Source organism: Phyllostomus discolor, chromosome 4 (assembly GCF_004126475.2).
Source record: "Phyllostomus discolor isolate MPI-MPIP mPhyDis1 chromosome 4, mPhyDis1.pri.v3, whole genome shotgun sequence".
In the NCBI taxonomy this organism is placed as follows: domain Eukaryota; kingdom Metazoa; phylum Chordata; class Mammalia; order Chiroptera; family Phyllostomidae; genus Phyllostomus; species Phyllostomus discolor.
In genome coordinates this window covers 56,727,508-56,741,531 of record NC_040906.2, presented here as the reverse complement: position 1 = coordinate 56,741,531, position 14,024 = coordinate 56,727,508, and the positions used below count along the sequence as shown (strand labels likewise).

General features: G+C 37.2%; 1 protein-coding gene across 3 annotated transcripts in view; it reads left to right on the top strand.

Annotated features, from left to right (window-relative positions):
- The window catches only part of SCN2A (sodium voltage-gated channel alpha subunit 2), a 133,770-nt gene that overhangs the window by 32,196 nt on the left and 87,550 nt on the right, over positions 1-14,024 (top strand). For 2 of the 3 annotated variants that reach the window (XM_036023365.1, XM_028508401.2), the window contains exons 2-3: positions 9,041-9,355; positions 10,218-10,336. In XM_036023365.1, coding sequence (XP_035879258.1) covers positions 9,089-9,355; positions 10,218-10,336 — 386 coding nt within the window. In that variant the 5' untranslated portion in view covers positions 9,041-9,088. Of the gene's footprint in view, positions 1-7,294; positions 7,430-9,040; positions 9,356-10,217; positions 10,337-14,024 lie in introns of those variants that run through there. The other variant, XM_028508402.2, reaches the window with a different exon arrangement.

Sequence of the window (14,024 nt, the reverse complement as noted above, 5' to 3'; positions counted from 1 at the left end):
GCAGAGTTTTGTCTGCACCTGTCTGTTTGGTTAATTACTGTATTCTAAGCATCTGGGAAAATGCTGGCTGTTGGTTAGCACCCAAAAATTGTTTGGTTAAATGATAAACTGCATAGTGAGTTATGAAACATCAGACTTTTCTAGCTTCACATTAATTTTGCTTAGTACAATGGTATGTGTTGAAGAGCTGAAGGACATAGGGAAAATCAGATGAGAAGCATCTGCTATGTGTACTGGGTATTTTATTTATCTTTTTAAATCCTTACTGTAATCTAAGTCCTTTGTCCAAAGAAGCACAGCTAAAAATTGGTAGAGTAAGGATGCAAACTAGTTTTTATGGCTCCACAGTTGCAACCTTTTTCTTCAAAAGCATGGTGTCTACCAAATAATAGTAAGTCAATAAGAGTCCTTCAAAATGAATGATGTTTGCATAAATCAAGTGTAGCTAGGAACAGAGTGCAAAAATTCTTGGTTAAAAAGGAATCGTTAAGTTAGCTCCCTAATAAGTGACAACCCCAAAAGAAGGAAATCTAAATCTACCATAGGTGCTGGTGGGGGTTGACAGGAGATAAGAATGAAAAAGAAATTTGAAGGATTCTCTAAATGTTGGGGAGAGAAAATTTGTACTTTATATGTATGGTAACGGAGAATGGTTAAATCGTCTTGGGTAAGGAAACCAATGTAAGATTATACTTTCCTTAAAATTTAAGACATAGTTTTGGAGATGAATTAGGCAAAAAAGGTATGTAGAAAGATTTATTCAGATGTCGACACTGCATTCTTTTTCTTTAATTATAATGAAAATTCAGAAAATGAAGAAGAGATTTCGTAAAGAACATCTTCCAGAGTCACTGCACCGGTAGAATTGATAAGATTCGGAAAGGCAAATAAGTGGATCTTGAACTTTCCGGGCTGGGAATCTAAGCTAAAGGGCAGAAACAATCATACCTGTGCATACGTGCATGTGGGATGTGTGCGAATGTGGTGCGCGCATGTGTGATGAGTGAATGTGTAATGTGTATATGTGGGATATGTGCATGAGTGCATGTGTTATGTGTATGTGAGACAGAGAGGATAGGCAGTGGAGAGAGTTGTCTGACTTTAGGTTAGGGGCATGTATTAGAAAGGGTAAGGTAAGCTCAGACTATGGAGGTGACATAAATGTATACAGAAACAAAAACCTCAGAAGCTTCAAATTAGCTTGGCTTCATGACATGTAAATTATATTGGAGAGTAAAAAAACAGTGTATTCAGGGAAAACAACAAGAAAGCTCCTGAATAAATAGAGTTACAGCTGTAATTCATTGATGATTTACTGGATGGTTTATCTCAGGTGAGGTACTATGCTGGATACTGTGGAAACCACAAAGAAAGATAAGCAAGATGAGATGGTAGGGGCAAGAGGCTTTGCATAAATAACTTTAATAAAACATAGAAATGACAAACCACTAAGGTATCTCTAAAAATACAAAACAACATCAACATTTATTAAATGTCAACTATGTCCCAATTATAGTGCTTCCTTTTTTCATTATAAATTTATTTCATAAAAGTCAAAGCCAGCCTTCATTTCTACTGATAAGAAAACTGAGGTGCGGAAAGTTCAAGTCTGATCCCAGCAGTGGTGCGCTAACCCCACACTAGAAAAGGTATGCAGGAAACTAAGTTATTCCTGATGGGTCACCAGTGTGTTTAATAGCAGTAAGCCTGTGCTGTTCTATAAATATCTTAGGTATAAATAGGGATTGAATGACTTAAAAATCACATATTTAACATTACCCTTCTCAACTTCTGTATCATGTACATTTCTTGCTTCCAAGGGAAAATGGTACAATCAAGTGTATCTAGAATTTGAAAACAGACACTCGAGTTTAAATGCTGGCTCTTTGTGGCAATGGCAATAAACCAGAATCGCCACTACATTAGAAAAGTGACAACACTGCTTCTTTCAAAAAATATTATAAGAAATAAATGACATAACTAATACCAAGAACCGAGGAGAGTAGCAGAATTTAGGTCCTGTTAACATAATATGAAGAAATACATCCGTGGTCTCTCATGCTGTCATTCTCTCATTTCTAGCTCTCCCTCTCCTGACAGACACAGGCGGGTGTGTGCATGCACACACACATGCATTTTGAATCTAGGACACTTTGGAATGTAGCTATTTTTTTGAGCATTGTTTTCCATTCCAAAGGCCTTCTGCTTCTGGCTCTGCCTGCTTGTTTTCTCCTGAGGAAGATGCCCACACATTCCGATCTACTACCCCCCAGGGGAGTCCATAGGCTGCCTTGTTCTCCTCTGTTGAAGAGGTGGGGGGGGACTGAGGGGGAAAGTTTTAGGTAGAAGTCCTCAGTGAAACAGAGGAATGAAGATACTTAGCTGGAAATAATATTTAGCATTTGGAACACATGGAAATATCTCACTCTTGTGGGGACGATCATACTTTGAGAAATCTTCCTCAACTGACAATTAAGATACAGAAGTGGAATTCTGTGATTCTAGTATAATCTAGCCATCAAAAACAAACTGACATGTAATCAGATTAGAGGTGGCCTTCCAGCTGATAATTTATTTAGGAAGGTTTGTAGTAGTTGTGGGTGTCTATTAACATACATTGCATATATCTGAAAATTAAGAAAGGATGTAGAAACATGTGATGAGTTTAACTGCAATAAAATAATATGCTTTATAAGGATATAGGTATATCTCATTATATATAACTTTTCCCCAGGAAAGTTGATTGTAAAGTGATCATTAGTACATTGAGTAATTTTTCAGGGGTCATCATAACAACATTGGTATGCACTTCTATTAAAAACCAAATATTGATCAACAAATATTATATGAATATGAAGTACTGAAAATAAGGGTTTTTATATTGTAAGTGAACCTAGCATTTTAGGAGAAATGACAGTCTATTTAAAAGTCCACACTGAGTCTGTGCCTGCCTTTTCTGTGATGCTCTGTTCCTGATCTAGCATGGAGAACCTGTCAGCCTGCTTGTGCAGAACTTTTTCCCTCTCATGGAAATTGTTCGCTACATAATTGACCTAGTAGATCAAGGTTTAGGAGTGAAGGATTTAAAAAACACACAGAAAGTTCATGAGAAAATAGACTTGAACCTATGGATTAAGAAAATTAGAAAAAAACAGAAAATAAATCTTCTGATAATATTTAGCATATCTTTTCTTAGTTTTTGATTTTAACATTATTCTAATATACTAAAGAAAACTAAAAGTTACAATTGTAAAATAGGATGAAAAGATCAATTTCAGAGAAAAAGACATTCCTTAGTATTGCTCAGCTTCCTAACTCAGAGACAAAAGCCTCTGAGATTTTGAGCACTTATCCACAGTTATTAATTATAGTATAGACTATAACTACTTCTTTATCTATGAGATTAAATGAGCCAATAATTTTCTTAGTATGAATTTAATTTTAGAGTACTTATTATAAATGTGGATCTTTGTTGAAAGAGTCATATACTATTTATTACCACATATCTTTCTTTTGCATTGCCTTATCTTTTATATAACTTTAACTACTATTTTTTGTAGATGCCATCATATGTAATAACATGGTTTAGTATTTCTTTTACATTGAAATTTGCAACATTAATTCTCCTTTTTTACAAGTGAGAAATGTAAAAGAAAGAAGGCATGGAAATGGCAACATAGAAATGTCAGCAAAATTTAGAAATCTAGTTCTTAATGTTTTTTTTTCCTTTCTGACTACTTAAAATAATATTGTTTGTCTTTCCATTATTTATGGGTCTCCCAAATATAGTGTCTGGACTTAAAAATTTTGTATCACAAAATCTTCTGTCTGAAAAGTAGTATAACTGAACGAAATTTAAAAACCATGTAAAAATGTCATTTGACTTCCTCATAAAACATCAGTACGGCGTTAACAAGGATCAGAGCAAATGAAGGAAAACTAGTGTGCTTGACTTCTGAAATTTTTATCCTAGGAAATCAGAAAAAAGAGAATATGATTCTAATCTCAAATCTATATTTCACAGAAATCTTTTTGAGATGGAAACATATTCAGGTGTTCCTTATCTTAGGTCTTGCAGTTTTGAGAAAACATTTCTTGTTCACCCTTTTAAATATCCTAAGACATATTAACTGGCTTGGATCAATGGGAGAGAAAGAGGTGACCCTACAACTAATATATTATCTAAGTGTGTTTCTGAGAGTGAATGATACTTGGAAAACAGCTGAGAAGCATGGCACAATGGTTAGAAATGGGGATTCTGTAGCCAAAAAACATGGGTTCAAATTCTGACTCTACAACTCACAGCTGTGAGGACTTATGCATGTTGCAAAATATTTAATTTTTGGTACCTCAGTTTCCTCATGTTTCAAGTGGGGATACTCTCGGTATCTACTTTATCATGTTGTTGCAAGAAATGGTTCTATAACTTTTTAAATAGTGCGCAACTAAAAGTTAAGTAACACAGACACTGGCCCACAGTGTCCATGGCATTATGGATGAGATGGAAGACAAATTTACATGGACTACTGAGTCCTGTGGAGGAAAAGGGATGGCACGGCCACTCTCTCAAGGGGAGAGTGCACTGACCCTTACCTTGACAGGTTTTTATTGGGTTTCAATTTGCATAGGAATACAGGTAAAGTTCATTAATCATTGTCAGGCAGTAAGGATCAAACAATAGATAGCATACAAAGAACTATGAAGACTTATTCTGAGTCAGGGTCTGTTAGCTAAAGGGCTACAAAACTTTGGGAAACAAACTCATTTCCTGCTCAGACCCTTATCATTTAATTAAGAGCATTCTTAGCAAGGCAGGTTTCACGGGATTTTATATATTCTTTCTCAGGCCTGATCACCCCACTATGAGGACTATGAGCATCACAGGGCTACATCACCCTCTGTTATTGTTTCAGGCTTAAGTCAGGCAGGGGAAGTAAGGTAGCCAAGAGATTAGGAATATTCTCACCGACAGAATGAGGACTAGGCTATGTCAAAACTGAGGAGGGAGGGTCCATCACCCTTTGTTGCCCCCCAAGTCCTTCCCTGGGAGGCCCCTGTGATCCTGCCTGTCTTAGATTGTCCCCCCCTTGGGGAATCTTACCCATCATTGGCTAACTGATCAAGCATTAGAGGCCATGCAGGGTGAAGTAAAAGGAGCAGAGAAGGCACCCCTGCCAGGGAGATAAGCTTTGTCTCCTTAGTGGCTTATGGTCTGAAGGTCACTCACTCAGCTTTAGCTGTGTGGGGGTTACAGCTTCTGAAACCAGGCAGGGCGGTTCCCAACAGTTAATACTATGTGTTATTATTATGCTTACTCTCCCTCAAAAATATATCTGACATGTCGCTTCATAAATTTTGAACTCCTTAATTAATTTTTTGAAATAGAACCTTTTGTGTAACAAGTTAGCCTATTGTTGAATATGTCTGTAAAAAGAGGCCAGAATAGTCATATATTTATTTAATAAATGATGCTAATGTTCACCATAGAGATTTGTGAACTATTTTATTACAATAAGGCTATTTCCTTTGGGGGAGGAATCTTCTAAATATCTTGCCTGATTTCTAAGTCCTAAATATGGAATATTAATGAAAATGGTGAAACTAGAACAAAGAAAGAAATACGTATATATATCCTGATGTCAGAATGTTACCAAGTAGTGAGTCACTGCAAATGTAATGGACACATGAATGCAAGCGGAAGAAGGTGCACTTGTTTCTGTTGACCAGTATCATTGCCCCCTCTTCTAGTAGTTCTGCTTTAGACAAATGCTTTTGCACCATCATCACAACTGGATTGTCCATAGGTTTCAAGTGAGGTTTCCTCCCAGTTCCGAAGGTGGGACATTTATTTGGCTTAGGGAAAGCCAGTCAAAGCAGAGAGCATGGATTACCTTGGACAGAGTGACGACTGCAGGGACGGGCATGTGTTTCAACTGGACTCAGTGAGATACAACATGAGTTTTTTTGAGTATTTTTTCCTTTCAGGTTTAAGTCTGGGAGCTTGAGAGGCTGGAGCTGCTACAGTATCTTACTATAATGAGGAACAAATCTCTAGAAAGGCTATCACCATGGAAATCAGAGCCAGAGGATAACTAGGTGAAGGTAACATCAGTTGAGCTCCCGGATCATCCTCAGCCAAAAGCTTTCTGTAGACAATAAACCTGAACCAACGAATACCCGTCCTTCCTTCCTTCCTTCCTTCCTTCCTTCTTCTTTCTCTAAGGTCAATTTGAGTCATTCTTTTGTCTCTTATAACCAAAAGAAACTTGCTATAGTGACTAAAAACTTCTTTTTGGCTATATCTTCCCCTTGTTAATTTCCAACAAATATATAGTTAATGAAAATGAGAAAGCTAGAAAACAGGCAAAAAATACCAATTTAATAATTATGACTTTTTCTGATTATCATTGGTACCACTGTTTGATTTTTACTTAATCTTTGTTTTAGGCTTTGACTGCATGAGCAGGTGTTTCTTTTTAAGCCTAAAGTTCACAGATTTTCAGTGTCAGACTTTGAGTTTGAATTCTGCCTGTATGATCTCAGCTGGCTTTTTCCTAACCTTGGTATGCTTGATTTCTTCAGTTTTCAAATAAGGACTATGAGCATGTTTATCTGACAGGGCTGTGGGGAGAATGAGACAATATAGCACACGCAGACATCTTAGCCTAGTCAGTGACTGGCACATAGTAAACCCTCAGATCTTAGCTATTAGTTGAAAGATTGGATTTAGGATCCCACCGGATTTTCCATGTTTTTTTTTTCTGGTTGTTTTTCAGTCACTTAAATCAGAGATAAAATAAAATTGGTACCTCATTAGATTAATTTTACATCAAGAGAAAGTTAACTTGCGTAGTAACACACAGGCCATCTCTTTGTTGAATTAGCAACGCAGTTTATTGGTTTTTAGATACTCAGGGGCTGAGCCTAAAGTTAAATCACTGTATGTAAGACTTTCATTAATATAATTGCTGTTTTATGAGTTTTTATTTTTATCCCTTTGTTATTTACTTTCTTCTTACTTTTAATTTGAATTGCTTGTGTTGAATAAATGACTTCTGGATTAGCAAATAAAAAGCATGAACAGAAGAATTATTAGTTAACAAAGTGAAATCAGCAAGATCAGAGTTCCATTATTGAAAGCTTTAGGCTGCTTTAAACACCAGTTTCTATGCACACTGAGAGAGGGTTCTCTTATAGCTCCTCGCCCTCTGGTGGTAGTTATAAGAACGTCATTTTGTAGTTCCTGCACAGGAAATGCCTCTTCTTACTTCAATGACCAGAATCCCTTTACAGGAAGTTAGGTGTGGTCTTTGAAGAAGAATTAAAAAAAAAATGAAAAAAAGAAAAAAAGCATGATGGAATTTTAGCTGCAGTCTTCTTGGTGCCAGCTTATCAGTCCCAAAATCTGAGTATAAAAGATTCTGCAGTGGTAATGTTTTCATATTCTTATTGTGCTTATTCTCTGTGATGCTTCTATACCTTTACAGTAGAATCTTTGGGGGAATCTGCAGAGGACCACTTTCATTTTGAAACTGCTGGCTGCATGTTTTAGCATGTCTCTTTTATTAGAACATCCAAGCATGGCAGTTCTCTCTTGCACACCCCAGGGAGGAAACTGCCAGGCCTGTCTCCAGGCAAGAGGGCCTCTGGGGCTGGGTGAGGAAAATGATGAAGGATGTTTGCAGGCAGTGTGGTACTGAAGGCAGTCTGCTAGCTGGTGGCTGAAAGGTCCTACCTAGTCTATTGCAAAAAAAAAATGTGGAGATGGTACAGTGGCTTACGTTATTTTAGATTTCCCTGTTTGAGCTATCATGTTACAAAAATCATCCAGATATTGATGAATTTTACTCTTAGGAAATGTACTTCATATAATTAAATAGCAATTCTCAGTCCTGTAGAGTGGGGGTTAAAATGGATAGGCATTTTGAAATGAAGGAAAAATAGATAAGTGATTGAATGGAGATGGCATTCCAGAGTCAAGATTTCGGTTGTATATTTTTTAAAGCATAGAAACTCCTGCCACTGATTCAGAGATAACATTTGGAGTGATTGGCGTGCTCTGTTGAGTTATAGATACAATACAGTAAAATATTATTGGAATACAGTAAAACATAATTTATGTCATTGCAAAGACCAACATAATAGGAGTGTGCCTAAAGGTTGAACTATGTTCAACTGATAATTTTTTCAAATCCAAAGATGCTCTGTAAATTTTATGAAATGGGCACTATTTGAGAAAGTGGGCTGTCTCCACAGTATTTTTAAGGCACTGCATATGTGTTAATTTAAGAAGCAATTACACTAGCTAACAGCAGGTTCCTAAACCAGGGGGTCCAAGCTCCAGACCTCTGACGTGGGTGACTTCCTGCCCAGGTTGGCAGGAGCTGGATCCCTTCCTGTGCTGCTCCCGAGCAGTTCCAAACACAACCGGGCATTCCCACTCCTTCCTGCTCCCTCGTTTTCAAGCAGTATCCACCTGTGTTTCCTGGTATGTCAGGATTTCCAGAGCTTTTTACCAGGTGCGTTGATTTTAAATAAGCTCTTAAGGGTGGAAAAGTAGACCAAAGGGAGCATAGGGAAAAAAAAAATAGAGAGATACGTGCAAGATCCCTACGCAGCCCAGGTTCTACAATTTTGGGTGATGATTCATTTCTTGTTTTGGATCTCCGATATTTTTTCAGAAAGGATGTTAAAAAGATGGCTGCCAAAATATTCACACAAGTGAAACAACAAGCACAAACCAATATCTTCCTTTTCCGAGATCTAAATCAGATATTTCCACTTCAAACATTTTGGGAGTGGGAGATGAGACTACCTCATAGGCATCTACTAATACATTAGATAGATCTCCATGCAAGCAGGTGAAGGCATGCATGAGAATTCCCTGCATGCCACATACAGCCTCCTTACTAAAGTATTGTTACAGATAGTTTGGTTTGTGTATTTTATGTCAATGTCATGCAATTGCCACAGTCACCTTTTTTGCTAATGACCATTGCTTTTTTCTCTCTCTTTTTCTCTTTGTCTCTTGTCTCCATAGTACTTTCTTATGCAAGGAGCTAAACAGTGATTAAAGCAGGATGAAAAGATGGCACAGTCAGTGCTGGTACCACCAGGACCTGACAGCTTCCGCTTCTTTACCAGGGAATCCCTTGCCGCTATTGAACAGCGCATTGCAGAAGAGAAAGCTAAGAGACCCAAACAAGAGCGCAAGGATGAGGATGATGAAAATGGCCCAAAGCCAAATAGTGACTTGGAAGCAGGAAAATCCCTTCCATTTATTTATGGAGACATTCCTCCAGAGATGGTGTCAGAGCCACTGGAGGACCTGGACCCGTACTATATCAATAAGAAAGTGAGTTCTTAAGTTGCCTTTACTTCCCCTACTTACTAATTGGTTCCAGGCTATTCCCAGGGGTAAAGAATGCTGTGTCTCCTCCTCTCTGTCACAGGCAGCAGTAGGATGCTGTTTGGGCCCGACCATGGGAGGACCCCATTATCTTAGAAGTGCTTTGGAACCTGCATTTGAACCTGCATTCCCAGGACAGGCAGAGAACTAAGGAGGCATCCTGCAGAGTGAGAACTGAGGAAGGGCAAAGTCTATACCTTGCAGCATGGTGAAGCAAAAAGTGATAAAAGGAGTAAATTTTTCATATGTATGTTTTACATTTCCATGAGTAGTGTCTAAATGATTCTTTAAGCCCTTGAGCTCTATATAAAATATTTGGATTTTCAGCAGGGTTTTAGCTTCATTCATAGACTTTGCCCTTTCCATGGCTCTCCCAGAAGATATACTAGCAGATAAATTGCAAGTGCCCAAAAAAGAGTTGGATCCAAAAGCACACTTGGAAAACCCTGAAGTTCTTGTGAAAATATTTTTAACTGAATAAGTAATCACATTTTATGCTTTTCATGAATTATAATTATAGTTTTTAAAAACTGGTATCAAAACTTGATAAAGATGCTAAGAATTTCAATGGCATTGACTACAAATTTTCTTTATTTTCTTCTTTAAATCCCCATGTCACCAAATTTAGGAGAATTTATAATACTCAGGAAAAAAACACACCTATTATCATGTCCTATATTGGTAATTAGTATGTTACTACTTTATTTTATGAGGCTATATTTTTAAATAACGGTCTTATTTTCCTCCTAAAATATCTTTGATGTGTATTCTAAATCCTGTTTTACATGTTGTGCTTTTTCTTTTTCAGACATTTATAGTATTGAATAAAGGGAAAGCAATCTCGAGGTTCAGTGCCACCTCTGCCCTGTACATTTTAACTCCCTTCAATCCTATTAGAAAATTAGCTATTAAGATTTTGGTACATTCATATCCTTTTTTTCAAATAGTCACTTATTTTGATTTTGCTCTTGGACTGAATTCCTGAACTGGGAATGTTTCCTTTAATATATGTGGTTGGTTGGCAATACTGTGTACTGTTTTTCTTTCCTCTTACTCAACAGTTAGCATACTACAAAATAGGATCAGAGGTAAGTGAAGCAGTTTTCCTCATGCTCCAAGTATTTCTCCTCTTCCTGGCTCACTACTTCTTTCTTCTTTCCTCCTCTGCTCCCTTCTGAATTGCCTGCTACATCCAAGTCTTTTCTATGAATTTTGACCATATTACCAGGTTCTCCTATTACAAGCCTTCCTCTTCAAATTTTACAATGTTATGTAATGGGTAAACTTCATGAGCTAATATTCTTTACTGCTTCTATGTTTGGAAAATATTTACATAATCTGAATTACACAATTTTTTAGACTGAATTTTACTACTTTCTGTTTCTCATTGTAGAATTTGAAAGCTTTAGATTAGTAAATGTTTACAAGTATGACTGTGTACACTCTAGCCTTTTCAAATATATCTCCAAATTCTATTCCCAATAATTTTCTATCTCCCTTCCTTTCTCCCTTCCTTCTTCCCTCCCTCCCTCCCTTCCTTCCTGCCTGCCTGCCTGCCTCTTCATTTTGTCATTTGTTCCTATGTTCTATTCAAGTCACAGGTCCTGCTACAATTATCTCTCTCCAAAGATTTAACACCTGTCTATCCATTTATATTCTCATTTTATTCTTCATTCTCCCTATTGGAGCAGCTACTACTTCCTAGAAATAGGACTGATGCCACCTTGGTGGCAAATAGTAATTTGATTTACTCCTGAAGGTTACATAGAGTAGTTGTGAATGATAGGTTTTATTCCAGGCAGGGACTGTGGTCTGCCTGACAGCCAGCCCTAGAAAAACCGAGAAAGCAAAGGTTTGGAAGCCTGGGGCAGTGCCAGGCAGGGGCATTGCCAGGAAGAACACAGAAGCATGGGATAAGCACTGATGTGCATCAGGAACCACAGTTAAGTTTACTGAAAGGGAAACTGAAATTTAAGCAAAGCCTCAGATAAGACAACTTCTAGTGTTGTATCTTTAGAACAGTGGTTGCCTGGGATTCCATGACATGGGCAGCCCAGGACCTGGCTTTAAGGCTTTCAGTGTAGAGAAGCTCATTGCCCCTAGCAGGCCCAGAAAATATTTGAATTAGATTGAGGTGCAAAATTCAGGAGGTGAGTTAAGCATAGTACCCAGAAATTCATTTCAGTGTTGGGTGGAGGGGCTGTTAATTATGTCCCCAGACTTGCCTACCATTTTTGTAAGTGATTTCTTCAGAAGCCTGGCATTCTGGAATTTGATCTCCTTCTAACCTTTAGTTCATTCTCCTCCCACCACCTCAAAGTTTTGTATGGACATCAACCTATTTCAATTTGATTATTTTTTACATTTTAAGATTTAATAATGTCTTCTGAATTAGCTAAAGCAATATGTTTCCTTATTGTTTTTTAAGTAAGAGAGCCTAGTTGTACAGGAGAAAAAAAATGTCTTTGACTTAGCATCAGGAATGATTAATAAAGTTAAGATGTAGATTTGGGTCTCCTGAATTATAAATTGTGCTCTGTTATTAGGTTTCAAATATTTATAATGTGTGCACTGAATAAAACATTTCATTAATTGTTTATATATTTTACAAATAATTATATACCCCCTATGTCAACATTATTTTTACATGTGATTATGTGAAAACAGAGACTTAGTCTAAAGTTTTGTTCAGAGTAGACACTGGTAGAGTCTATGTTGAATAAGTGACTAATGAACCAGAAGTTAGAGAATCAGATGCAAAATGGAAGCTTTAAATAGGTCAGAGAAACATATTTTGTCCTGAATCTGAATGATGAGGTGGAATTAAGAAAACCCAATAGTAAAGAAAAAGGCAGCTTTTTGTTTTAAAAATGTTGCAAGGAGATCTTTGAGAATATTATGAAAGCTATAATCTCCCTTCCAAAAATCTTGGGACATTAGGGAACCCAAGAATATTAATGTCAGCCCTCCTAAAAAGGGAAATCCTGAGTGGTAGAGGAGGAGGGCAGTTTCAAAAGTTCTGATCTGAGCACTGAGGACATAGTTCATGCTGGGGGTTCTCCAGGAATCAAGTTACAGCTTGAGTTTGAGGGTTTGCACTTGCTCCAAGGAAAACCGCCAAGGGGCAAAGTTGTTAGAAGGCCTGCAGTGCTGCAAACTGAAATGCAAAGGCAGCCAGGTAGACCTGTTAATATCTGCCCAATGATTGACTCCCCCAGAAGCTTCTCGATTGGTTTATAGCCACAAATACCTTCCAATGTAAAAAAGGTAGATTTTAAAAAATCTCTACTTTCCTGAATTAAAACATTATATTTCAGATTATCTCACATTGGAATGGAGATAATAAGAAAAGAAAAGGCAGGCAGTCTACGATAGATAAATTTTTCATTCTTTCTGTGATAGTGGTAGGCTTGATAAAAGATCCTAGTAAGCTTTGATATATATAATACTGTACAGTTTGCAACAGATTTCACCAATGGTTTGGTCTTTTATTTCTCACAATGCAAACCCTATGGTGAAATCTTGATTTTTCTGCCTTCAAGCACAGTGCTCTTTTCAGTAAATTAAAAATGCTTAAGGGTGGTCATAGTGGGTTTGGACAGGTTGAGAGATCATTGTCTATTCATTTTATTAGTTTATAAACCAGAAAATAACCACTTACAATAAAGAAATTTGTATTTTGAACCCAGACTCATATCTCTATTCAAAATGAAAATTCCAACATGTTTTATGAAGAACTGGTTTTCATTAGAACTTGACATATATCAAATTAACTTTGGTTCTTGATTTTGACAGTATAGGTTATGCTTACTGTATTTTTGGCAGGGTATATTTTGAAAACTGAAAATGCTTTTGCTGTGCCTAGTGTCTTATTTTGATAGTTACATAATATATGGTTATATTTTTTAGTTACAAAAAGTTTAAAATGATCTATCATCCTTAAATTTTCAATCAGAGTTTTAAATATGTTTCATGTCAGTTTTTATGGTTTTAACTTCATATGCACACTCTTTTCCATTTTGTGCTCATTATTCATTTATATGTTGATTCGCAAATATTTACTGAGTACCTACAACATGGCAGATGTTCTAAGCATTGGGGGGCAACGTTGAACAAAACAAAGTCCCACTCTCATGCAGTCACATTGATGTGCATGTGTGTATTTGAGAAGAGAAAGATAATAAAAATAAATCATATGTCACCTAGTGATCAGTGCTATTAAGCAAAATAAAGCAGTATAAAAAGAGAAGAGTGGCAAAGTCCTATTTTAGATCATATGAGAACTTCAGAGAAGTTCTCTCTGAAAAGATACCCTTTGAACAAACATTCAAAGGGCGTGAGGGAGTGAGATGTGGACACTTAGGGGAAGAGTAAATGCAAGGGGACTAGCAAATATGAGGGTGAAGTATGAAGGTGGAGGTGAAACTGGGGTGTTCAGGAATCAGTGGGGAGCCCAGTGTGACTGCAGCAGAGTTGGAAAGGCAGGGAGTTGGAGGAGGAAAGGTCAGTGAATGTGGAGGTCAGAGACTGGAGTTGCAGGCCATGGAGAGGACACTGAATTTACTAATGCAACAGGAAGAGATGACTAAGGGGTTTTCAGCAGGAGTATGCCATG